General features: G+C 41.5%; 1 protein-coding gene across 2 annotated transcripts in view; it reads left to right on the forward strand.

Annotated features, from left to right (window-relative positions):
- C19H1orf116 (chromosome 19 C1orf116 homolog) overlaps nucleotides 1–25,501 on the forward strand; it is a 29,962-nt gene that overhangs the window by 2,062 nt on the left and 2,399 nt on the right. Inside the window, exons 2-3 of one of the 2 annotated variants that reach the window (XM_087827597.1) lie at nucleotides 21,640–21,825; nucleotides 24,425–24,599. In XM_087827597.1, coding sequence (XP_087683723.1) covers nucleotides 21,640–21,825; nucleotides 24,425–24,599 — 361 coding nt within the window. Of the gene's footprint in view, nucleotides 1–21,639; nucleotides 21,826–24,424; nucleotides 24,600–25,501 lie in introns of those variants that run through there. The other variant, XM_087827598.1, reaches the window with a different exon arrangement.

Consider the following 25,501-nt stretch of genomic DNA (forward strand, 5'->3'; position numbering starts at 1 on the left):
AGTCTTGAATCCAGCTTGCGCCCCTGAGATGAGACGCCTCATAGCACGAATTGTAGCAAGTGATCCAGATTTCTATAGCGAAGCAATACTGGGGAAAACAAATCAGGAGTACTGTGAATGGATCAAAAGGGATGACACTTGGGGAGGAGCTATTGAAATATCAATTTTGTCCAAATTTTATCAATGTGAGATATGTGTAGTGGATACACAGACAGTAAGAATTGATCGTTTTGGGGAAGATGCAGGGTATACCAAAAGGGTCCTGCTTATTTATGATGGCGTCCACTATGATCCGCTTCAGCGTGACTTTCCTGACCCAGACACCCCTCCTCTGACCATTTTCTCCTCTAACGATGATATTGTTCTTGTGCAAGCACTAGAATTAGCAGACGAAGCCAGAAGAAAGAGACAGTTTACTGATGTAAACCACTTCACCCTGAGATGCATGATATGTCAGAAGGGATTAACTGGACAAGCAGAAGCAAGAGAACATGCCAAGGAGACAGGCCATACCAACTTTGGAGAAGTGTGATCTCTGCATGATGAGGATTGAAGCCTACTACCTCACAGATCCAGAAGGTTCTGGGTTTTCCAATAAGCTATTCATAACCTTAAAGAACCAAGGACACAACGCTTGAACCATCCTTTTAACTTAAAACCACTAAGGCACTGAAATACCTTGTTAAGATTAAAATTAGTGTGCAAGTTTACAGATGTGTGTCTACAGCAGTGATACGTGCCCTCTCTCTGCTGGTGTGACAAAATAGGTGGTCCTTGCTACCTGCTGACGCTAACCTGAAGATTGAGTTCTCGTGTTACAAACTAGAACCCAGCAGCATTAACTTGTAGAAGAAAACAGCTTCATATTTTGGGTAAAGCCGAAGGCCTCATGTGAGGCCACTGGACATAAACCAGTGTCTCTAGTAATCGAGTCCTTTTTGAGTTAATAGTCTCTAAATTATGAATTGATTCCTCAAATGAAGATACACAGAACTGTCAAAACTGATTTTATATTGCAATTTGGTAGCCTTTATAAATGTGTACTTAACCAGTTACAAGTACATTACAATTTTTACAGGGATAAGTCTATTCCCTGAGAATGTTACCTAAAAACAGGAACTGATAGTGCCCAATTTAGGATTTCTAGTGTATAAAAGTAGAATGTATGAGAGAAAAGGTGCCTGAGCAGCTTACTGAAGCTTTAAAAGACCGTTGGCCTTGTGTTTTAATGCAACTCATTTACTAATCTTTGCCATGTTAGATAAAATTTAAAATTAAGCAGGGTATGTTTTTTTAAATGAAGTTCCATGAAATTTGAATGCTTGAATTTTGCTTTTTTACATAAAGATTTGGAGGGATTTAATTTCCTAAGCTGTTAAGAGCACTTCCTCCAACTCCTAAAAAAAAATCTTCATCAAAAGGAACATTTTGATGTCCAAAGGTAAATATCCAAACTTGACATTTACTAACTGGAATTTTAGAGAAAAGTGATAATGATATGCTTTGGTTTGGGTTTTGTGAGATCTTTTGCTTATCTAAACAGTATTTGTTTTTATCTTAGCTTTGTCCTACCACTAATGCTCTTAATAATTTCATCTTTCTGAAAATTATCATTTTGCTTATCCACAGTCTTTTACTTGCTTTTGAAGAGTTTTAAAGTAATTGGGATAATATTGAATGAGTTAGTTTCACTTCCAAAATATGACAGTTTTTAAATTCTTGCCTTACCTAAATAAGCTTCTTCCTAATTTTAGATGTGTAGCCATTTGCTTGGTTGAGCTAATCCTTAAAGCAAACCCTCTAAAACTTAGCTTCACTATGAGATCTTCCAGATAAGAGTTTTCTACCTCTTTTTGTAAACCTTTTGACGATCAGGGCTGCTAAATTATCATTTATTATGTATTATCTCATATGATGTGAAGAGGCTTAATGTTGTGAAGTTTTGTTATATTGGTCTCATTTTTTATTAAGTATCTCACTTAGAAAACCAGTGGTATACTTTAAAACACTTAAATCTCTTTCACCATATTTGTTGACAAATGTTATAAAATTGAGATTAACTTTTAGCACTTTCACTTGATGGAGGTGGCCATATTAAATTAGGGTACATGTAAACAATTTAGGGGGAAAGTACCTTTAAGAAACAATTCACAAAATGTGCTTGAAGTTATTAGTTGACATTTTGAGTACCTTTTGTGTGAATAGCTGCTTTAGGCAAAAGTTACTATGGTCAGTATAACTTAAAAGTGTTTAATTTTCTATTTTACTGAGGCTTAAAAATTAGCACTTGTGAGTGTGCGATACTTGATGTTTGGCAATCATAATGTGTACAAATGAATATAATTGAAAATCTCTTGGTACCTGCCTGTCCTCTGGTCTAAAAGGTTTTTGTATCTCTTACTTCCCCGAGAAAATACTAAATTTAAAACTAAGTGAAGAGTGTACCACTGGGTAACATCCATCAAGTTATTTGCCTTCCTTTCTTAGGTACTTCAGGAGCCAAAGTTGACATTTACTAACTGGAATTTTAGAGAATTATATTCATGCAACAAATATTTATTGAGTAACTTACAATGGACCAGGCATCTATTAATGTGTTTCTCAACATAAATTTCTGTCACTTGAAAATTTAGTATACTCTATCAACATTGGATTACTTTAACAAATGGAAAGAAAAAGAACCTGATATTTGATAAAAATAAACCCTTCCATTTTAAATATTTTTTTGTATATTTAAGCTTATACTTTCATAACAAGTGTCAAGTGTTTATTCAAGGGATCTTATTCTAGTTTACCTGTTATCTAGGTTTTCCGTTAACCAATTGGAAACTGAAACTCAGTCAGATTGCTTTCAGTAATGGCTTTTTAAATTAACCAACTGCTGAAATTCAGCACTAGGACTTTAATGTTCTGATCATGGAAAATTCAAAATTGCAGATCATTTGATTTAATTATTGAGGATGAAAACCCTAAGCTTGTACTCATTCTAAACTCAAATTTATGAGCCTCACAGAATTTAAAGAGATTTTTACTCTTGAAATTTGTTGATCAATGTGTGAATTCTATTCTTGAGAATTTTGAAAATCTATGGATTTAGTACTTGGAGTAGGATTAAAAGAAACTTTTTCTTAAATTTGTGCTTGAGCAGAATGAAGCCATTCTTCCTAATCATTGTTTTTGACTGCCATACAAAAATATTTTTTAAATTAAAATGAAAATGGTTTACATTAGTGGCAGAATGAAGATTGTGCGTTCCCATCCCCCACTCCTTTCCATTACTCTTCTTCCCCTTACTCTTTGGATTTAAAAATTAGGTGTAGGGCTATGAAGATGCACTTCTAGATAGAGTGTTTTCAGAAGTTAAAATTACATCCTTGGGAATTTTGTGATGTGATAGTCATATGAAGACACCGGTGTGGTACATCTTCTGTTAGTGGTCCATGGTTGATTTTTTAATTGTGCCCCATGTATGAAAAATGCCCTTGAAAGTTTGACTGTTAGTCAGCTTGACCCTGTTGGCAGAAACTAATATAGTCACACCACTTGATTATTACATGAAGTTCAGGTTCCCACAAAATCATAATCCGGAACGAATGATCTATCTATACATGCCCCTAAGTGCCCATGCCTAACTTGCTTATCAAGCTTATTCTTTCTATCCTATGTAGGCTTTAAAACATGGATGTTGCAGGCTGCGCTAGATAAACATAGTTTTCTATGTCTTTTTTGGAAAAATAAAAATTAGAATGGGGAGTATGCAAGATTAGCAGCAGAGTGATTTTTTTATGAATCAGGTGGCCTTCCTAAAGTTCCATATATTAAGATTTATGTTCTTTCATGTGTTAAAATAGGCATTTGTTATTATTTGCAGCACTTTAAAAAATATGAAATGAAAGTTTACATGTTAGCCCTCTCCAGGGATCTTATTAAAGACATTAAAATATAATTCTTGAGCTGCTTACAATCAGCTATTCATAATCAACAATTACCATCAGTGTATAGTGACATTCTGGTGTTTTGATAACAGTAGCACACAATTTCAGTAACTATTAGGAGCATGCTCTGTGCCCCAGCATTTAAAATATTATTTCTATAATGTGCTTGTTCTTTATCATTCATTGTACAGTTCAGTATTCAGATTTGTCCTAGTAGCACAAAGACGACTGTAACAACTTTGAAAAGATTAGATTCTTAAAATTCATCCTTTGTTTCTAAGCAAACTTATTTTTAGGGAGCTGATTTTTGAGTCAGAGGCCTTAAGAATATCATACGTAATGAGCAACATTTTTAACACTTCGGTGAAACACTTGATTTGAATAAGCTAGTTTATTAACTAAATATGTTTTCTTACTAAAAGTTGTAATACTTCAGCACATTTCATCTAACTTAGAATAAAAGCTTCCCTGATTGTGGGAAAGGGTTTTATATTTCTTTTGCAAAAATTAGCTGGTATTTTGTTTACAGTGCTTAGAATATTTGACTTTCAAGAAATGATTACATTGATATTGAATTGTGGGGTGCTAATTTAGGTCTTGGTTCATATGACTGAAGGAGATTGACAGCCCTCCCATGCTGTTTTAGAGTGTAGGGAGAAAGGGGCGGGAGGGTAAAGTACCATGTAAACAGAAGAGATCCTCAAATGGAGCATTCCTAGCCATGACAATTTTTCAGGCAATGCCTTGTTGTGACCTTAAACCTTCTCCCTCATTTTTTGGCATAGAATATAGCAGGGTCATAATTGAAAAGCTAGTCATTAAAGTATAAAATCACGAATATAAGCATTTTGGTATGATGCCTTTTTATATTTGTTTTTAAAAATACAAACATACATTTAGGAGCTTAGGGATAGTGAAGGTATGATTTGGTTAAGTTGTAGGTTAAAAAATGTTAACCTAAGAAAACTTTAGAATTTCTACTAAGATAACATAAGCCTGACTTTATAACTGATATAGGATATGTAGTTATTTGTAGCCCATAAGTTACTTAAAAGGACCAGGGCACCCAGTTCTCGTCAGTTTTCCAGTTCACCTTGGTGCCATTCAGGACTCAAGTTGTTTACAGGAAATATAATTTCCTTAACAAAAAGTAATTCTTCCTTTAAAATAGTATTGAATTCAGCTTAAGATATGAATAAATATGTATAACTTGCCAAGCAGTATTGTTTTCTGTATTAATGCGGTAGAAGAGGAACACTTGGAGCTAGAAGAAAACCACAAGACGGTCAGACCTAGAGCTTTAGACCATGGCTTGAAAAAGTAGTAAGGAATAGCAAAGCAGAGCAAAGGTCTGGTTTTCTTGTCATAAGAAAATATTTTAATGAAAATGAACAGGGGTTTCTTGTTTTAAAAGTGTTCTTTGGTCTATTTGCCAACATTTTTTCAGAGTTAATGCACTGCTGCTACCTGGGAGATGTCCAGCTTTATTTTGTACAACTCTTATGTGATATTGCCATTGTCATTAAGATGCATTGATTTTATTTATGATGTGTGTGATTTTAAATATCCAAATGCTGTATGAAATGACTTGTTTTAAAGGAATAAATGAAGTGAAAATATTGTTGTCTGAGCATATTTTGGGGTGAGGGTAGAGGGCCAGTGAACAGCTGCTACACTCAAGTTGCATAGTATTTATTATCAAAAGCTAATAGACCACTGCTTTGTCTTGCATACCTGGCTCTCACTCTAGGTGGAGTCTTCATGACTTTGGCCAGAGAAACTACAGTGTTTCTTTCTAACACCAGAGGGCATTTGAAATTTCCCTTCCTTGACTCTACATTTTCTGGTGTGCGGTCAGCTCTTGGGAGTTGTAATTCAACGTCTGTTGCTGACAAGTTGTCAGGATGGGAAGGCTGAGTGTTCCCTTTAGTTGATAATGGAGAGCTGGGTGAACTTAGATCTGTTTGGAAACTGCAACATCTCTCAGGGAGAATTTACTTAATCTTTGACAATATTGACATTTAAACATTTATTTGAAACAACACTGGAGTTTCTAGACTTAGCCAGTTTAGGCTCTAACTAAATTGCACTACTTATCCTTTCCTTCTCATTGAAAGCTTTAAAATTATGCAAATGGAACCATAATTAATCAATTTGCGCACTAGGACAAAATATATCCTTGGAGTCAGCATAACTCTAGCATAAGAATAAATCCAGCCAATCCTTATACTAAAGGGTCTGTAAGAAATTTGGTGGCCTGAGATGGTAGCTGGTTGAACAATTAACTACTCAAAGCATATTCATCACGTTTCCCAGGAACTTGTTAGAAATGCAAATTCTCAGAAAGAAATGGGACCAGCAATCTGTTTTAACGAGCCCTCCAGGCGATTCTGATGCATCATAAAGTTTGAGAACCACAAGTATAACCGTGGTGGTTTAAATCTATAAACTTGGAGAGAACTCTGATGGCTTACATCAGGCCTATGTTCTTGGCCTCGTGCTATTTATTTCCATGCACTAGTTAAAGACAGTTACTAAGTTTACAAATAATATAAATCCAGGGAAGACTGATGGTACAATGAATGACAAGAGATCTCAGCAAGCTGAAAACCCTAAGATTGAGTGCTCATAAATGTGAAGTTCCTGCCCATCAGTTCTAAAACAACCGATTGTGTGAGTCCAGCCTGGGGAAAACCTGGCTTTATAGTAGCTTTGACAAAGAAATAGCAATAGTACTTAACTGTAATTCTGATCCCAACAGGGCGATAGGAATTGGGCTTCAGAAATAATTGCATTTTAATAGTTAAAAGACCTAGGAAAAAAGGAAGCAATAGTATTAATGTCCCCTGCTTTAGTCACATTGCAGTGGAGTTTGGATAAGTTTTCACACGGAAAAACGTGATAAAAACTATAAAGTTTGACCACTGTTATGTGACAGTTGAGGGAACTGGGGATAAATTTGCCCGGAGAAGAGAAAACATTTCAAATTGACATGATAGCTAACTTCAAATCTGGGGAAGTACGTGAAAGATGAATTAGGTTTATTCTCTGAGGTTCTAGAGGAAAGAACTCAGACCAGAAGGGGGTTAATACTGCAAAATAAAATTCACCTTAGAAAACCTAATACCAGTGGAGAGATGCTTCCATGTTAAAGCTAAAGTATTGTGATGCAGCCTCCTACACTAAGAAACAAAGCTAGAAATCAGTAAGACCCTGACATTTTGAAATTTTTGTTTCAAATGCTAGTTATGAATAGATTATTACAAAGAGAACTTCCCTGGGGGAGGGGGAAGCTTTTTTATTTATTTTTTTATTTTTCTCCTCTTTACCATCCCATTAGCATTTGGAAGGGGGTACAGCAGAGGCTGCAGATCGGGACCCCTGTATTTGGTAGCAATATACACCATGCTTATTTATATCTCAGCCGAACAAGTGGTTCAAGGATAGAAAAGCAGGCACCTCAAATACTTTTTTCTATTTTAAAAGTTTGTTTTGACTTGGATTGTCTTTGTCTCTTGTGTTTCTAGATGTTGAGGATCTTTAACAGATGAAATGAGTGCCAGCTTATTATAAACATTTCCCTAAGCTCACTAAAACTTATGATTTCACTGTATAGGAGGGATTTTTTTGTAATCAAGAATTCTCTCTGCTTTAGTAACTGCCTCTCTCTTAACTGCTTCTCTGCCTTTCTGTACTTCTAAAACTTCTTCTGTACACCAAGAAGAATTTTCTGATCTTACTCCCATGGCATTTCTCTGTATTCAAACGAAGGGCTTCATTATTGAATCTTAACATAGTTAAGCAGGTGTCACAGTGAGTAGGCCATCTTCTAAAACCCTAAAGGTGGCCCTCTTAAGTAATTGCAGTAGGCTGAAAGCTGTTAACTTGAAGTTAAAGCTTGCTCAGGGGGCAAGTTCAAAATCAATGCTGACATTAAATACAAAATACAGGCATAAGTATTCCTGATAACCCCTTCACTGGCTCATAGAATAGAGCCTATAGACATTACCATAACTTAGTAAGTCCACCACAGCTAGTCCCCACCCCAGTGTTGGAAGAGTTCATGCCCACTCCTGGGGTGCAGCTCTTTAAGGCACCAACCTACAGTGAGTGTGGTTCACTTGGTCCCATCCATGGGTGGATCCTGGAATCCAATCCCTAATCCCCTGCTTCTGCGAAGCTGTCAGAAGCACCCTGCAGTATCTCAGCCACCCATTCCGGAAAGAAGAATGTCTCCAAGGAAAAAGTGGGCCCAGATGTTCATCCGACCTCTATCCTTATTCTGATCCAGGCCTGGCAATTCTTCAAATTCTTCACTGTATTTCTGGCTCTCCGCTGCTTCTCCTAGAAGAGTATATGTCACAGTTACCTAGTGCAGCATTCCTGGAAATGGAAGTCCCCCACAACACCTTTCTTATAGTCAAGAAACAAATGCCATAAAATTTGTTTTAGAAGATATTATCTTAGAAATGGGAATATCAGCAAATGAAGCAAATTATTTAATAAGTTTTCTATCAACAATGGGGGAAGGAGGGATAGTAAAAATTCGTGTTTATTTAGAACTGTCCAGAAGGAAGAAGCACTTTATCAGATGGCCATGAATATTTATGGCACAGTTTATTTCAATCCTGTTGGATATTTATATTGAATTAAATAGAAAATGTGTCCTTTATCATGGAATAAGAACCATTTTTTAACAGTCTATTATGTGGTATATTTCACAAAATTATCCATCCTAATTGTGATTAATCTTTCTCTTAAGAATTTTATTGGAATGAAATAATTTTCCAAAAACTTAAATATTATGGAGTAAACTAATCAAGTTTTAAACCTACAACACCAAGGAACAAACTTTGAATTATGTTGACCTTCTGCCGAAGTGACCCTTTCCATTAGATCCATCCTCGAACATTCAGCCTTATTCTCTTACTCTTAAAGACTCTCTAACCATGAAGACTTAGAAAATGATCTTGGATTTGGCTAGAAGCAGCTAAAGTCATAATGTATCTCAGATAAATTGTTAAGCAATTTTCTTTAATTTAACAAACCCTTATTGAGCTTCTACTTCTTGCATGATAGGGTATAAAATACTTCCAGATTACAAAGATAGACACTCAATAAGCATTTTTGAATGTTAATGTTGTTTCAGGAACTGCATTAGGTGCTAAGTATACATTGTGGGGTTGGGGTGGGGGGGTATGGGAACACACAAATAATGCTATAAAAATAGAAATACAGGTGCCATGAAGAGAATAATGGGATGGGAGAGTCTACAAAAGTGGTGAATCTGGGAAGGCCTTCTTGAGAAAGTAACATTTAAGCTGAAACCTGAAGCGTAAATAGGAGTTAGCTGAAGAGTAAGACGAGCATCTTAAGTAGGGACTACTTTTGAAGACACTGTGTTACAAGAGGAAGTGAAATATTTTCCAGGCCAGTCTGGCCATAGTTTGGTAAACAGGAAAAGAGGGATGTGAGATGAAGTTTCAAAAGCAAGCAAGGGTCCAGATTTGCAACATCTATAAGCTATATTAAGCACGTACTGTCATTCATATCTATCACATTTTGTTTGCTTGTTTATTTTATATTTGTGTCCCTAAGTAGTTTGTCCATGAGAGCAGGGACCATTTCTCTCTCAGTACCATTTTATTCCCAGCACCGAACAAAGCACTGGACACATAGTAGGTGTTCAATATGTACTTGAATAAATGAACATAGAAACAAATGAAGTAAACATGTAGCTTAAGAATAATGTTATCCTAAGACCGTCTGGAGGATATTAAAGCATTTTAAGGAAAGCATTGGACATATGCTTCTCCAAGTTGTTTTAACTGTTCTGTGGGGAAAGAAGTGAAGGGGACAAGAGTGAAAGTGGATGACTAGTTAGGAGGAGGCTACTGCAGTAATCTGTAAGTGATGATGGTAATAATTACAATGGCATTTGTTGAGGTTGTACAAGGTACTGAGCATTTTTCATGTATTATATGTATTATACAGTCTTCACAATAATTTTATGAGACATACTATTATCATCTCTACTTTGTAGATACAGTTACTGAGAATTTAAGAAGTTTGATAACTTCCTCAAGGTTGAAGAACTAATAAACGGATGATGGCTTGGACTAGGTAAATGTCAAGAGAAGATGATAGATTTAAGATATATTTTGGAGATAGGATCCCCAGGACTTAGTGACATTGGGGAGTAATAGGGAAGCATCTAGAAGTGTCTCTCGGGGTTTTTACTCAAACAATTGGTGGATGAAAGGGATCTTTATTGATCCTTGGAAGATGGAAGGAGAGACTATTTGGAAGGAATTGAGAAAATGAGAGTTTGGACATATTATGTTTGAGATATTTGTGAATCACCTAAAAGGAGACATCGTGTAGGCAACTACAAGTCTAAAGTTAAAAATTTCTAAAGATAAACGTCTAAATTTTGGACTTGACCTATAAATAGTTAAAAATTATGTGAATAGAAGTGGTCAACTAGAGAAAGTGTGTAATGAGAAGACGGCTCTGAACCAAACCCCAAGGACCTCCCAATATTTAGAAGTCAGGTAAAGGAAAAAGACAGCATTGTTAAGGCAGTCAAAGAAGGAAACCCACCAACGAAGACTTTAGAGAGTTTGGAGATGCATAAACATTTCATGTCATGAAATCCAAGAGAAAATAGTTGTTTAAGAAACAGAATGTGGCCAACTATGTTGGATGTTATGAAAAAATCAAGTTAGAGGAGGACTGGAAGAGTCTGTTGAATTTGGCAACCTGGAGCTGATGGATGAACTTAACAAGCTATTTCAGGGAGTAGTGGAAAAAGAAGCCAGCTGGATGTGGGTGGGAGTAAATAGGGTCTCTGGTTACAGATAGCAGGCTGAACATACTCATTGATCTCCCCTCTTCCAGAATGGGGTTTTGAGGTGTATAAATTCTAAAGCACAAAGAGATAGTGAGGTAAATAATACCAACAAAATGTTGGAAGCTAGCCAGCAGTTGGATGAATGGTAACTGACCTAACAGATTTGAAAAAAACTGAATCCTAAGCCAGCTATCCTATTTCTTCCATGGATCCTCCCCAAAATTCAAGAATGGGTGATATTAGTACCTCTGGAAACAAGGGTGGGAAAAATCAGGAGACTGGGTAGAGAGCCTAGTTAAGAAGTTAGCCTCTCAGATCTCTTCTTCCACGCTGAGCAACTAAGAGCTTGCTACATTCCCTCCCAGGAGAGAGTAAAACAGAGGCTCTCTGTTCTAAAACTAAGGGAAGGAGGTGCTGTTTTACACACCAGACGTTGAGATGACAACCTTCTCATACTAGGCTCCAAGAATGCTAGCTGCCAGAATTATGCCCTTGAGGCAGGGTTTTGGAATGCTCTTCTCCGGGGAATCTTCTCTGAGGATTCCAACCAAGACTATGAAAAAGACTAAAGATATGGACATCAAAGAGTTTCCAACCAAATGGCCTAACAAGGTCACTCCACGGTGAAACCCACAGTCGGCCAGCCCCTATATTTTAGTAGAAAGGTCCTATGATGATGTCAGAGAGGGGGTTGCAGGGATAGAGTTCATGAAAGAGATCCAGAGCACAGGTGGGCATGGGGCTGTAGGGAAAAAAAGTTTTCTTTGTTGTATCAGAAGAGCAGAAAACAGGTGCAAAGGAAGGTTACGTTTGTAAACTTGGGGATGGGAAGATGGAGTTCCTGCCTCCGGGCTGCTGTGTGTCTTACTGAATTTCTCAAATTCTGTGGCAAAGTCATTACCTGAAAATGAAGGGAGCAAAAGGGGTGGGAGGTTATTACTGGAGGTTGTTATTCATGAATTTATAGCAGTGCCAGTCTGCGTGCTGTATGATTAGCAAGAAATGTGAGTGGTTTGAAGGAATCCAATGATGATAAACCAAAAGCAAGAGCAGGAAGTGCTGGAATGTGGAGCAGAGGGTTAAACTGACACTCTGGGAACCAGGACACCAACAGCAAGAAGAGAGGTGGTTACAGTCTAATCAAGGTCTTGCTTGTAACTATTTCGTAAGTGTGTACTTCATGGCCATGCCTACTGCTAACAATAAATAAAATAAATATTAATAAATTATAGTACATTTAATGCAAATTCTATGAAGAATGTTCTAAGAAATCACAAGTTTGAGAAGCAAAATTCTTAAATTTGCAGTTTCAACAAAAGTTCTGTGTTAGGACCTTGGTAGGAGATCCAAATATTATCCAGTAACGTTCCCTAGAATTTTCCAGTATTGAGTATTTTCTATATGTACAGTTCTTTGTAAATACTATTAAACCCAATGTTTCTTATTTATCAAATAATTGAGATATCCATAATAATAAGTAAGTAACATAAAGAATGTTAGAAGCAATTTAAGAAAAAGAAAATACGTCAGCCCATTGCCAGATGTTTTAAATCATTGCAATATAATAAAGCATTATCAGCTGGGGCCTTCATAGGCTCTCAGACGCAGGTATACTCTTGACATCAAAAGGTCAAAAACTTCCGAAAACAATCCTGATGAGCCAATGCCTATTACTTTTAAGAGCAATTTACAGTTTAATACTATGTCAAAAGATAAGATTAAGTAATAAAACAATAAGCAAAATTGGAGCAGTATATAGATTATCTACTAACATCATCTAAAGTATGAATTTTTAGGGCAATTTTCTTAAAGGACTTCATTTGCCAAAAACTTCATCATCAGTCTTGTCATTAATTATAACTGTCATAATAGAATAGAAGAGTTATTCATAGAATAACTTGATGCCCTTCACAAATTCAAATTTTACAAGGAAAGAAAGAAAATAGTAACATCTTGGTGGGTTAAATCTAGAGATATACACATTGTGTTAGGAGATTATAGCGTAGTATGCCCAAAACCATACTGTTCCGAAAGAAGGTGGTACTCAAGCTGAACCTTGAAGGATAAGACTAAGCCCGGAGAACAGGGTGGGAACAGGTCCACGCAAAGCAACAGCATGTGCAAAGGCCCAGACACATGAAAACATGGCAGTTTCAGAAAGAGGAATATGACTGTAGTAAAGAATCTGGATGAATATGTGATAGGAGATGCCAGCTCAGGAAGGTCTTTTTATGTCATGTAAGGACTTAGAATTTAATCCTCAATGCTATGAAAACATATCAAAGTATTTTGAGAGGAATGAAACTCAGATGTGCATCTAGACAATGGAAGATATGAAACAAGGAATCTCTGTAGTCTCTTCTGTATTTAATGACCCATGAGCCTACATGTGGTGAAGTCCTGAACAAGAGCAGGGAGGGTGAAGGGCTGGAAAGAGATATGAGAGCATATGGGAGGATGGCTGTGAAGTGTCGAGTCTGGGTGAGAGTAGGTATGGTGATGCTATTAGCTGGCATGCGGAGAGAGGAGAGAGGACAGGTTTGAGGGGCAGGGGCAAGATGAATTCAGTTTTGAACATGTTAAGATTTGGTGTTTCTTACAAAACTCTCTGATGCTAATAGATGACCTCAGCCCTCAAATTTTCATTAGCACTGGAAGGAAAAGAGCTGCTCAATCCCCTAAATTTCCATGATAGGTGGGCCAAAGGAACACTGCTCTCAAAAGAGAAAAAAAGGAAAACAGCTGCTGCCAGGAACTACTTAATGATTAAGCAATTTCAGAACCCCTTCATCCGAATCCACTTAATTACACCCTTTACTTTCCATCTAATTATTTTAGGATTAACACTGATATCGCTTGGGTGAGAACTTGGTGATCTAATTCATGTCTTAATCAGGCCTATCAATTCCAAATTCTAATCACCTTTATGTGAGTCCTCACTAAGCTGTTTTCTCTTTAAAGCAAGCTCCTGCCACCTGAGGAATAAAACCTTTCCTCCCCTCAATATGTTAGAAATATGCTCAGAAATATACCCAGCACATTGTAGCACGCCCAGTACCATGAATGGAGAGGGCACCCAGTGTTTCTTAGGGATGGTGATAGTACGTGTTCCAAGCAAAGGGAAAAGAGCAGGAAGACTCCGATAGATGGAACTGGGACGGGAATGAATATCCCGAGTGGTGAGAGCGGAGGCCCAGATCGGCCTTGCAGAGAGGTCACCACTACAAGGTGTCCAAAGGGGAAAGATTGTCCATTGACTGTCTGTGGTACTGAAGGTGTGTGTGCATGTGTGTGTGTGTGTGTGTGTAGAAGGAAGTGTGCTTGAGTGAGGGCCCGAGATGCCTCACTGGGAGGTTGCACTGAGAGAGGAAACAGCCAGCCTGACTGTCCAGGGGATGACTGCGCCACAACAGCATGCTGGGTGGAGGAGTGAGGACACGGGTGAGCCGGGTGAGCTGGGCTCTAATTAGATTGCACAGCCAGGTCACCAAGCCAGATTTCAGGCACAAAGAGCAATGACACATGCTCCTCCTTAAAAGATGACCTGCATCAATCAGGGAGCCTTAGTCTTTCAGATATTTTTGATTTTTAAAGCCTGCTCCTTCCCCTAGTCCAGGCCTCCTTCCTAATTCTCTTGGAACCTTAGAGACTTGGTATTTTTCCAAGAAAGCAGAGAAAACAAGAAAGATTCCAGGGTAAACCATTTAAAGGCATGGAAAAGAAAAAACATGACATGCATGATAGTGATTTATTTCAGCCTGGGTGTATGTGTGTTTTGAGGAGGCAGGAGAGGAGAGAGGGGTGAAGCTTGTAAGTAACTTCAACTGTAGCGTTCATGTTCCATTTCTTGAGCTGGGCGTTAGGTACATGTCAAGTTTCTGAAATATATTTCATAATTTTCAAAAAGATGTCTAAAAGGAAAGAGTCACAGAAAGATCATCTTGTCTATGTCCCAACCTCTACCTGGTAGAAGACAGGAGCTCTTCTTAACAATCCCAATTTTATTATAAACTGAAAAACTGTCAGTTCACAAACAAGACTGTGCCTACTATCATCTTTGAGGTTAATGCTCCAAGTCTATTTATTTATTTATTTAGCAAACGTTCAAATTACACACCTATGAAGCTGGGTCAACTTCAGTGACTTCATCCATGGGTGTAACTCGAGTTGCGGTGCACTCCTGAGTAGGAGATGCCCTTCCTGTTTTGTTAGTATTATGACATCATACATGTTTGAATGGCACATCATAAAGAGAGGACATCGCCCTTAAATGCTCAGTCAGCTCTGTTATCCACCTGCTGCTGGTAGGGTACTGGTTTTCCCCAGGCTTCCTCAAGCCTCCTTCCTCCTCACTAGCCCTGCCCCACCTCTTCTCTACCTTGGCCCCTTGCACTTATTTCCTACCCAACTATTATCACAGAAAGAGAAAAGATGAAAGCCTTGTGTCATCTTGTTATAAAAGATATAAATAGCTGCAAGACTGAAACGAGGAGAAAGGATGAATCTAATGGCTAGAATTAGACTTGCAAATCATCTGAGTATTTCATGTCTCCTACTTAGGATTTTCTCCTAATAGAGGCTGACTGGCATCATACCGGAACATGGCAAGTTTGCCACCACGGCTCCTAAATTGAAATCCCTGCTCTGCCACTTCCTGGCTACGTGATCTTGGACAAGTTATTTAACCTCCCTGTAAAATTTGGATACTAATAGTGTCTACCTTTTGGAGTTGAAATAAAGATTAAATGAAATGATGGATGAAAATGCTTAGCACAGCACAATACCTAGTGCACAGCAAGAGCTTAATAAATGTTGGCATTTATGAGCTTCGATTTTAATTTTTTTTCCTGCCCTTTTGATATCAAGGATAACCTATGTCCAGGAAAGATCAGCTTTCAGGCCAAAGTCATATCTGGTAAAAGTGGCCTCCATGCCTAGAGGGAGATTTCTTCCTGGAAGCATTGGCTTCTCCCACCTCCTCTCTTCTGGTTAACTACAGGTGCCAAAAGTCTGCCATGGAAGGAGACAGGAGTTGCTAAACTGGTGAGTAGCTTGCTTTGTTTTTATTTATTAATATTTATTGCTACCTTCCATGAACAGCTAAGAGACCAGAGACCCAATGACAGTGAGCACGTCCCCTCCTTCGAGGCTGTTCAGTCACTTTTTCATCAGGGACCCCTCGGGGGAGGAAATGGTTTCATTTCCCCCAGAAATAAATGAGGCCAAGAAGGTCATTGGCAATCTGTGGGGGGGTAAGGGTGTGTCAGCTCCCACATCCCTAGCCTTAGACATCTTCTTCAGTGGTCCTGAGTGGAGTTGGAGGTATTATGAGCTTCTAGGAAAAGGTTTGAGAATGAAAGGGATCCTGAAATATTAGAAAAACTGGTCACAGAGGATTTTAACTTGGAGGATTCAGGGGAATATTCAGTTCCAAGTGGAAGAAGGCAACTAGATAGAAAACCAAGTTTCAGACAGATGTGTAGAAAAGCATACTGTCCAGTGGACTGTCTCTTTTTATGAAGATATAATTTTTTTTTGCTTACTCCCTCCCTGCCAACTCTCCTTTCCCAGTCTCAGCCCAAACCAGTCCCTCCTTCTCCCAGCCCTCCTTTTTCTCAAGGGCCCTTTATTGGCTCTAAAAGGGGGAAGGGCTGGCCAGAGATGATTGGCTAAGCGAGAGCGGCCCTGCCCTGCCCATTCCCCTCCCACCCCTTCTGGAGAAACAGCTGGAATGAGAGGGAGGGAGGGGGAGGCTGCCATTGGCTGAGCGTCAGCGGCAGGGTGGGGTGAGCCGGGACAGGTGAGCATTTACCTGTCCAGGTAAGTCAGCAAGGGGTCAAAAGAAGAAAACAGCAGGAGGCAGGGGGAGCAGTCTCTGTCTCCGCCTCTGCCCTTTGAAATAGAAGGGTACTTCTTTCCTCTCTTCAGCCCCCCACCCAGTGAAGGTGAGTTAATCGCTGACTAGCTATTGCTTATTCTGTAGCAAGGCGGGGGGGGGGGGGGGGCTTTGTGGGAATTCAGAGCTACAGGGTTGTGGGGGGCCCTATACACCACAGATAAGGGGCTTTCCTCTCTGTTCCTCAGCTCTCAGAGGCCAAGCAGGGATCCAAGAAAGTTGGACTGAAGTGCTTTTGTGGAGACCGGGGCTGGAATGCTTTTCCATTTCCCCATCTGCCCCTTTAGGCTGGATGAGCATATTGCACCGGCAGCAAGGGGGGGGATAGATTTGTCTTGGAAATTTCCATCTCTGAGCAATGCAAATTGAGCCGTGACTTTGGAAGGGAATAGTTGGAGTAGGGAAGTGGTTTTCCATTGCATTGCTAACCTGAAAATCTCCCGTGGCTTTATGGCCCATCTCTGTTTAAGCAGAGGGTGCAGCGTGTGTGTGTGTGTGTGTGTGTGTGTGTGTGTGTGTGTGTGTGCGCAGTGATGGCAATGTGATAGTGGAGCTCTGTGGGCAGGCCTGTGAGGCGTGAGCTCTGCCAGGCTGTTTGCAAGCCGACACGAGGTTTGGTTGCATTGGAAAAACTCCAGCTCAGGCTACCAGCTCATCTCTGGAAAACCCACAGTAATCTCATTGCAGAGTCCCCTTTATTAGGGCTCAACTCAATTAATTTTCTGACTTTACCTGTTAGTGGACTTAAAGACTGGCAAACAGAATGCTACTTGGCTGTGCTGGGGCCTCAGCCACATTTTTATGAATATTTCACGGTAGCACGTCGACCCTTGTAGAAGTTCCAAGTGGGGCTCAAGTCAGAGTAGTGTGGCGGTGTCCCCAGAGGGGAGAACCAGATTGTGTGTGTTTTCCTTCAGTGTCCCAGTTGGCAGCACGGTTGGCAGGTTTACCTGCACAAGGAAGCTGGGTGTAGAAGTCAAGTCAGGGTAGTAAGTCAGCTCTCTCCATTACCCGCCTGTGGGGTTAACACTCTGCTCTGTACCTTTGCCTCTTTCCCTCCTTTCTCCTGCTGCAGGAAAGAGGGAAGCGAAGCGGGAAGACCCCAGTGCCAGGCTCCCAGGGCCTGAAACACACACAGGGTGGGGCAAAAGTAGGTTTACAGATGTGAGTATGCGGAACTGAGTTTATTCCTGGGTTATTATTAATTCTTGTATTATTTTTCAAATGAACAACTGTAAACCTAATTTGCCAACCACTGTATTGGGTCTCCAGTCTTCGCAACTGGAGCTTGAGGCTTGAGCTTAGCCCACACCCCAGAACCGACCCACCCAACTCGCTGACGGAGGGCTGCCGTAGATGGGGAGCTTGTCAGCAGTAAAGACAACCTTCCGTTTCGGACAAAGCCCTTTTGTGCAGAGAATATTTCTACTAACCCCGTCTCAAATGCAGTGGTGAAAAGGAGATTATAATGTTGCCTTACACACAGGAGCTTGCCCACGTGCTCACGGAGAGGGCCACACACACACAGCACTTGTAGTGGTCCTGGGGTTTCCCTGGGATGCTCTACAGCTGGAGGTGCATTTCTGGGTCATCGAAAAGCAGAGACACCTGGCCTAAGAGAAATAGGCAACCTCCTTGAGTACTGGGGAGGGAGGAGGGAGGCTGAGCCCTTGGAGGATATGGGGGTGGGCTCATGGGATGAGTCTATTTAGGAGGTACAGAGAAAACAAACTGGAGTGGGGCTGAAGCCTGCTCCCCACCCCACCCTCTTCAGATGCCTGCTACTTATTTATTCTCCAAGGCTTGGCTGGCTTTAGTGGAGCAGTTAATATTTAACTACTACACACATTTCTTAACCCATTCCCTCCTCCCTTCGGGTCCCCCAGAGGTCAAGGGTTAAAAGATACCAAGCTCTCACCTGAGTGTTTGCTTGTCTCTCAAGCTTGTTATCAGATTGAAATGTCTCAGGTTTCGATGGTTGCCCTGAAAAGTTTCAAGGTTGTAAAGTTGGTGGAAGGAAGTGCAGCAGCTTCCAGATCAGGCCAAACTGGAGAGGGAGGTGGAAGTGGGGAGAGAAGACCTTCACACCCTCACAGTTCAGACTCTGAGTCAGAAAGCACGGTGTGGAAACCAGGTGTGAGCACTTTGGGGCTCATTGGGCTTTGGTTCAGGTTCCAGTTCACTTCTGCAGAGGTTGTGTGGTGTCTGGTGATAGGATCTTCAGTGGCATTTGGTGTAATGTCTTTACTCTGGAGATATCTGTTGTTGGGGCCAAACCTGGCCTGGGAGCAGAAGGCTGAACTAGGGTTTGAGGTGTGAGTTAGAAGAAGGGTGACCGTGGGGCTTCCAGTGTTCAGTCAGGGGTGGCCAGTGGCCCTTGTTTAGGTGTGTGGTCCTCTTGCATCTGGACAGCCTGAGATGCCCTCTGGAGGGCTAGGGTCCACGGGCTGCCCTGTATGTGCAGTCAGAGGTCATTCCTGACTTTCCTTAGGGAGGGGAAGTGCGAAGAGCTCCAGCTTTCCTGTGTGTCAAATGAAAATGTCACATCCTGCCTAAGTTAGGTTAATTTGAAGATCTAATTAGCATATCTAAAGTACTCAGTAAGCTGTACCATGCGGTGTTTTTTGAAGCAGTGCTGTTCATATTGTTTCTATCTCTTCCAGCTGCTTCAGGCTGTCTTGGTTCTGAAGTGAGAGTGTGATAGGCACCTTGGGAGGAAGGATGGGCTTGTAAACCACTATAAAGATGGAAGTGTGCTTGCAAGAACATGAGTAGTAATTTTCTCTGAAAGGAAAATTCTCTCACCCATTCGCAGAGAATATTCTATTAATTACAGCGAGCCGCTTTTAATGTTTACTGCCCCAGTGCTACAGTAAATAAGAAAAATGGAGCCAAAAACTAGACCCTTGGTTCTACACTCACTTCTTAGAAACAGTGCATGCCCCATGTCTGTTAGTTTAACTGAAAGCATTGCCCAAATTCCATTGAGCTTATGGTAATAGAGTAGAAGCCAAAAGAAGAGGCCTTCCAATAGCTGGACCCAACAGTCACTAAAATGGATGAAAAGTTTGCTCATCTAGCATTTCTTGAGTGCCTCCTGTGTGCCTAGGCTTATGAGAGAGGGGTCCCCTCTGCTGTGATGGCCTCAGTGCCATAGAATGTTAAGAATGATGTAGTACTATCTGAACCTAGACAGTCATCAACAGAGTGGATATACTAGGTGAGCAAACTTCACTTCATGACTTTTCATGTTTCTTTGGGGTTCTAGATATTGGGGAACTAACCTCATGAGGGAACCCTAAGAGCTATCTCACCCAATGATGACTTATCATTGGGTGTCCCTGGCATCTCTGTCCCTTCTGACCCCCTCTCTATCTCCAGAGAGGCTCTGGACCCTCATAAACTACATGTGTCATTAGGGATCTTCCCTCTTCATCCCCATTGTCCTGCTCCTCCCCACCTGCTCCATCTGAGGGCCTTCTCCCAAGCAGGAGGGGAGCTCTGTGAGGCCTTGTGCTTGTCAGCTCTAGGGAGCTGGCAGGCTGACATACCCGGCACAGCCCAAACTTTGGCATTGGGAGCAGTTGCTGGAAGAAACAAGGAGCCCTGGAATCCAAACCCCAAGTCCCAGGATCTCAAATAGAACACATTTTTTCTAAGACATTTTACCTAGTGTTGGAAGGGTAGGAAAGATGGTAGAAAATAAAATATGGTGTCATGGGGAAAATGTGGATTCCAAATCAGACTGTATTCTATATTTTGTATTCTACCTCTCCCTCAGCTCTCTGTTTGGTCTGTCTTTTAATCTTTATTCTTTTAGAATTTCATTTTTATATAGGAGATTTCCCCTGGCCTTTCCAACCCTGCTGCAGTGTTTCCCACAAGCAGGCATGTGAAAGTCCTTGTGATTTTCAGAAGGAAGATGGCACTGCCTTCCTTTGCTATTACTATTAGCACAATGCATTTGAAACTTTTTTCCCTGGGAGTTGGAGTTGGGAGGAAGCTATATAGGACATTTCTCTTGTTCATTTGACACAGGTTAGGAAACCTCATTGGAATAAGTTCAACAATAGAGGGGGTGATGCACGGGAGGGAAATTAGGTTTGTGCCAACCACTATAGGTGCTATGCATGTATGTCCCAGGCTAGGGAGATAATGGTGGCTTGGTGGTGGCTGTTGTGATGATGATGGTGGTGTTGACTATCGTAGCAGCTGACAATTGGGCCATGTACTGCACAAGTGTTTTACATGGAATGCTTTGTTATATCTTCAAAAAAACCCCTATGAAGTAGGTACTGTTAAGGGCCCTGTTCCTTCTTTCAAGCCTATAGTCTCCCATTTGAGCGTGAACCCTTCTTTTCTAAACTCTTGTTTCCCTTCCTATAATTTATTTTGATCCCAGATGGATTTGTCTTTTTCTTATTTTAAGAACAGTAGTAGTTAATTATTCATTGTTTAATATTTACTACCAGCTAAATTATCCTAACTGTTCTCATTTCATCCTTACGTTTACCCTGTTTAATGAGGAGAAACAAACCGAAAGAGTAATTTGCCTCAAGCCACATAACTGTAAATGGCTAAACTGTGATTTGAGCCCACCTCCGACTACCTCCAGAATCCAAGCTGTTTACCCCGTCATATTTATTGTCTATAGTAATGAGGAGGTAGGGTAAGCTCCCCGGGTCAGAGAAAAAGGTGACTGAAGGGAGCGATAGAATTTCCTTTCTGACCAGACCCCTTCTCCACCACCCAAGTCCGCCCTTCCGCGTGCATGTGAGCCGGCTCATGTGTCCTTCCATGCAGGCTGGGGCTGGGTTTGGGTCGCGGCTGCCCACAGCCCCTTCCAGCTCTTTGCTTGCTTGGTGTCCCTGCCGTCATGCCGCTCCGGGGCCCGGGCAGAGCCTTGCCAGAGCCCGGGCTTGGCTCACACGTGGCTTTGACTCTTTTCTTTTCAGGCCCAGCTTGGGACATTCTTCGCTTCCCCTCGCTTCCCCTCTGGGAGCCCCTTTCACCGTCCCTGCACCTTGCTTCTGGCAATGCCCGAGAGGGAGCTGTGGCCAGAGGGGCCTGGCTCGGAAGCCGTGACCCGCGTCGGCAGCTGGGACAGCATGGCGAGCGCCACCTCCACCCGCTCTGGATCTGTACGTACTGTCTGTCCTGCACCCGCGCTGTCTGCACGCCCGCCCTGCCCACCCCCCTCCTGGCTCCCCCTTCCCTCTCTTTCATCTTCCTCGGCAGGGAGTGAATCATACTAGTTGATGCTTTCTGCCTCTGAGTCACCCCTGGTTCTGCAGAGGATGGGGTGGGACAACCCCAGAGCACAGCAGGACAAATGAGACTCTGTCTAATTTTCATTAGGTTGGGGGTTCTGAGTTGAGGTGAGAGAGCAGGCCGGTGATCTGAGGTCATGCTGGAAACTAGAATGTAGATCCTTGTGGCACATGGATTCCCGAGGTTCTCTGCAATTAGCAGCGTTACTTCAGTCTTTAAAAAGATCCAAGAGAATAGAGCGATTAAGAGCCTGGGTTCTGGAGCCAAACAGATCTGGGTTCCCTAGTATAAGCTGTATGACTTTGGGCAAATTACTTAATTTCTCTAAGCTTCAGTCTCCTTAGTTTTAAAATGGGGATGATATTAAAACCGAATTCACAGGATTCTTGGGGGGAGATAACTGAAACGTATGGAAAACACATAGCACGTGCCTCTATATAGAAAAGAAATAGTCTATCTAGGAGCAGAGATTGAGACCCTTCCAAAGTCACCACGTTTAATTATTGGCACATAATAAACTGTACTTTTTCTGGGTGTGAATTTAAATCTTAATTGTTGTATGGTTAGTGTGAAAGGGTAAATCTGCCCTATATCCACATGTAAGCATTTCTTTCTTGTTGAGATTTGTCATATACATAATGCCTGAGAATTTATAGTTTATAGCTTTGTATCCTCTAGAGGTATTTGAAAAGTTAAGGATTATAAGGGTCTCTACTGTATGTCAAGGGTGTTCAATATGGCCAGTGTGGCTTGGTTGGTTGGAGCATCATTCTATACAACAAAAGATGGCAGGTTCGATTCCCAGTCAGGGCACATACCCAGGTTGCAGTTCGATCCCTAGTCAGGGCATGTATGGGAGGCAACCTATTGATATTTCTCTCTCTCTATCTCTCTCTCTCTCTTATCAGTGAAAATATATCTTTGGGTGAGAATTATAAAGAAAATAGATAGTCAATGAGTTTTGATATGTAAACTGGATTAGAAAAAGCAGCACACACAAAAACACTAAATCCAAGGTGCAGGCAATCTGTATATAATTTCTTTTTGATTTTTGATAATGGGGCCACAGAGACATCTTTCTGTTTCTGTTAGGCTGAGGCCAATATGCATAGTTAAATACCACTGGACACAGAGTATGACTGGGATTGAAGGTTTTCAAAGAGAATCATCCACAAAGAAGAAACTCAGAGCTGGCCTATCTTCGGCAAGGCTGTTTTAGGTGGAAGAGGGCAGTAAAGAAGGTCTTTGTTCAGAGAGCCCCTAGAGTTGACTTCAGGGCTTCCAAGGGGTGTGTTTGGGGCTTCCCTTGAAATGTAGGCCTCACTCAGTCAACTGACAGATAGCTCTTTAAGGAGTCTGGGGACTGGATGGATTATTCCAACAGCCATCTTCCCTCTTCCCAGGATATTTTTAGGGCTATCCCAAAATCTTTCCTGGCCATCTATGTGGTTCTGGAGAATATACAACTCAGAAGCATCTCAAATATTAGGAAGAGGGGTGAATATGCCAGGAAGGGACTCGAGCCAAATTTCATACATTCCCACTTGCCCTTTTGGTTTTCCTTTCAACCTTCTTGTTTGGAGAGCAACTGTTTCATAGATCTTCTTGGCCTTATAGAACATGGGCAGTAGCCATCTGAAATGACCGTGGCATTTTTTTCCAGATAGTCTAATGGACTTTCTCATAATTAAAATTTACTTAATATCTACTTAATATTTTAATACTAAATTGCTTTCTCCTCCCCTCTTACTCATCCAGTTTCTCCCCCCCACCTTAAGTTAATATTTGTTTAAGAAGTGCACCCTTATTTCAATGTTAGCAGAGCCAAATGCCATCAAGAAGGTAATACACAAAGCAAAAAGTCCTGTATGGAATGCATTGCAGAGTCATGTGTAAATTATTTAGTAAATTTATCTGTGACTAGTCATAGCACTGTTCTCATTGGCCTGGCAGCAGTAGTTGGCTGCATTTCCTGTTTGTCCTTGTACTGTCCTTGACATGCCAGATCAAGTATGCAGAAGTACGTGAAAAAGTTAAAAGCAAAGCCATTCAAGTTGAAGGTCAAATCTTTATGTTGCTCATATGATATAGAACTAAATCGGAGACACACAAAGTGAAATACTTGACATAGGTCACACAGAGAAATTGGAAATAGAACCTGGGTCTGCTTCTGATATGTGCTCCTAAGCAGTTCACCCAGGACTAAGTGAAAGAAAGGCCACTTGCCAAGTGCCTGCCCAGCAACCAGAGCTGGGCGCTAATGGGGCAGCAGCCCGCAGTCTCTGCCCTCCCTGGTGCCTGCGGTTTCAGGAAGCATCTCCAGCATGTTTGCAGAGTAGCATCGTGGAAAAGTTTCCAGCTCTTCAGCATTCCTTCCCCGACACAGGGTGGTTCTCAGGCCCCGCCAGTTTCTGCAGAGCTTTCTCTCACAGCTCCCTTCTCCTCTCCTTCCTCTTGTCCCCACTCTAGAGTGACAGCTACGACTTCCTGTCTGCTGAAGAGAAGGAGTGTTTGCTCTTCCTGGAGGAGACCATTGGCTCATTGGACACTGAGGCTGACAGTGGACTGTCCACTGACGAATCTGAGCAAGCCACCACCCCCCAAAGTCCCAGAGCACTGCCCATAATCCAGCCTGCTCCCCAGGGTAAGAGAGACCGTCTGGGGTTGCACCTATAGTGAAACCCAGAAAATCTGAACATCCTTCTGGCCACTTTCCACTTTGCTTGCTCTGTGCTCTAAGGGTCGCAAGCAGAAGAAGAGATGACCACAATCCTCTCCACTCTCCTGGCTAGGATAAAGCCTTGTCCCTGGAGGGAAGGAGGGACTGCTGATGAGCCAGCTTCCTGTGTCTTTCTATATGTATCAGAGGCCTGGGAGGGAAAGGGATCTGGCCAGCTCCCATCCACTCATGAAGAAATTCTAAATAGATAGAACCACAGAGGTGAGGGAGGTGTGGGTGGGTGGCTCTGGAGAGACTGAGTCAGTCTGGGGAGCTAGTCTGGATGACCCAGAGGCTGAGGCTGCAGGAGATAAGAAGAGGGAAGGGCTCCCTTAGCCTGACGGGCGGCACCTTAAGGCCCTGGTGAGATAGTGTGGGGAGCCAGTGGTGTCGAGGCTCAGTAGAAGGCAGCCAGTAGTTGGGGACAGGATGGCACATGAGTGTGGCCATGAGTGTGGGGCTGGGCCATATGTCCCAGGGCAGGGTGGGCACTTTATTCCTGAGGAGAGTCCCACTGGAGTGAAGGCTACAATCATTTATTCATTTGTTTAGCAAATATTTATTGATAGTATGTTAGACCCTCCCTGAAGCTAAAGCAGTCAATGGGAACAGGGGCCTCACTGCCCCCTGAGACTCATTCCCTGGCCCAGTGGGCTTGACTAGCTCACTGGAAGGAAAGAGTCTGTCACTCTCTGGCAAGGGGACAGCTTTGAACATTACAGAATCATCCAAGTACTTATAGAAAGCGAAGGTGGAAGAAGGTGGACCCCAGCAAGAGCAAATCACCTGTTCATGCTGTTCGTGTTCAATGCTTCCATAGGGCTCAG

Source organism: Miniopterus natalensis, chromosome 19, assembly GCF_054644295.1.
Source record: "Miniopterus natalensis isolate mMinNat1 chromosome 19, mMinNat1.hap1, whole genome shotgun sequence".
NCBI lineage: Eukaryota > Metazoa > Chordata > Mammalia > Chiroptera > Miniopteridae > Miniopterus > Miniopterus natalensis.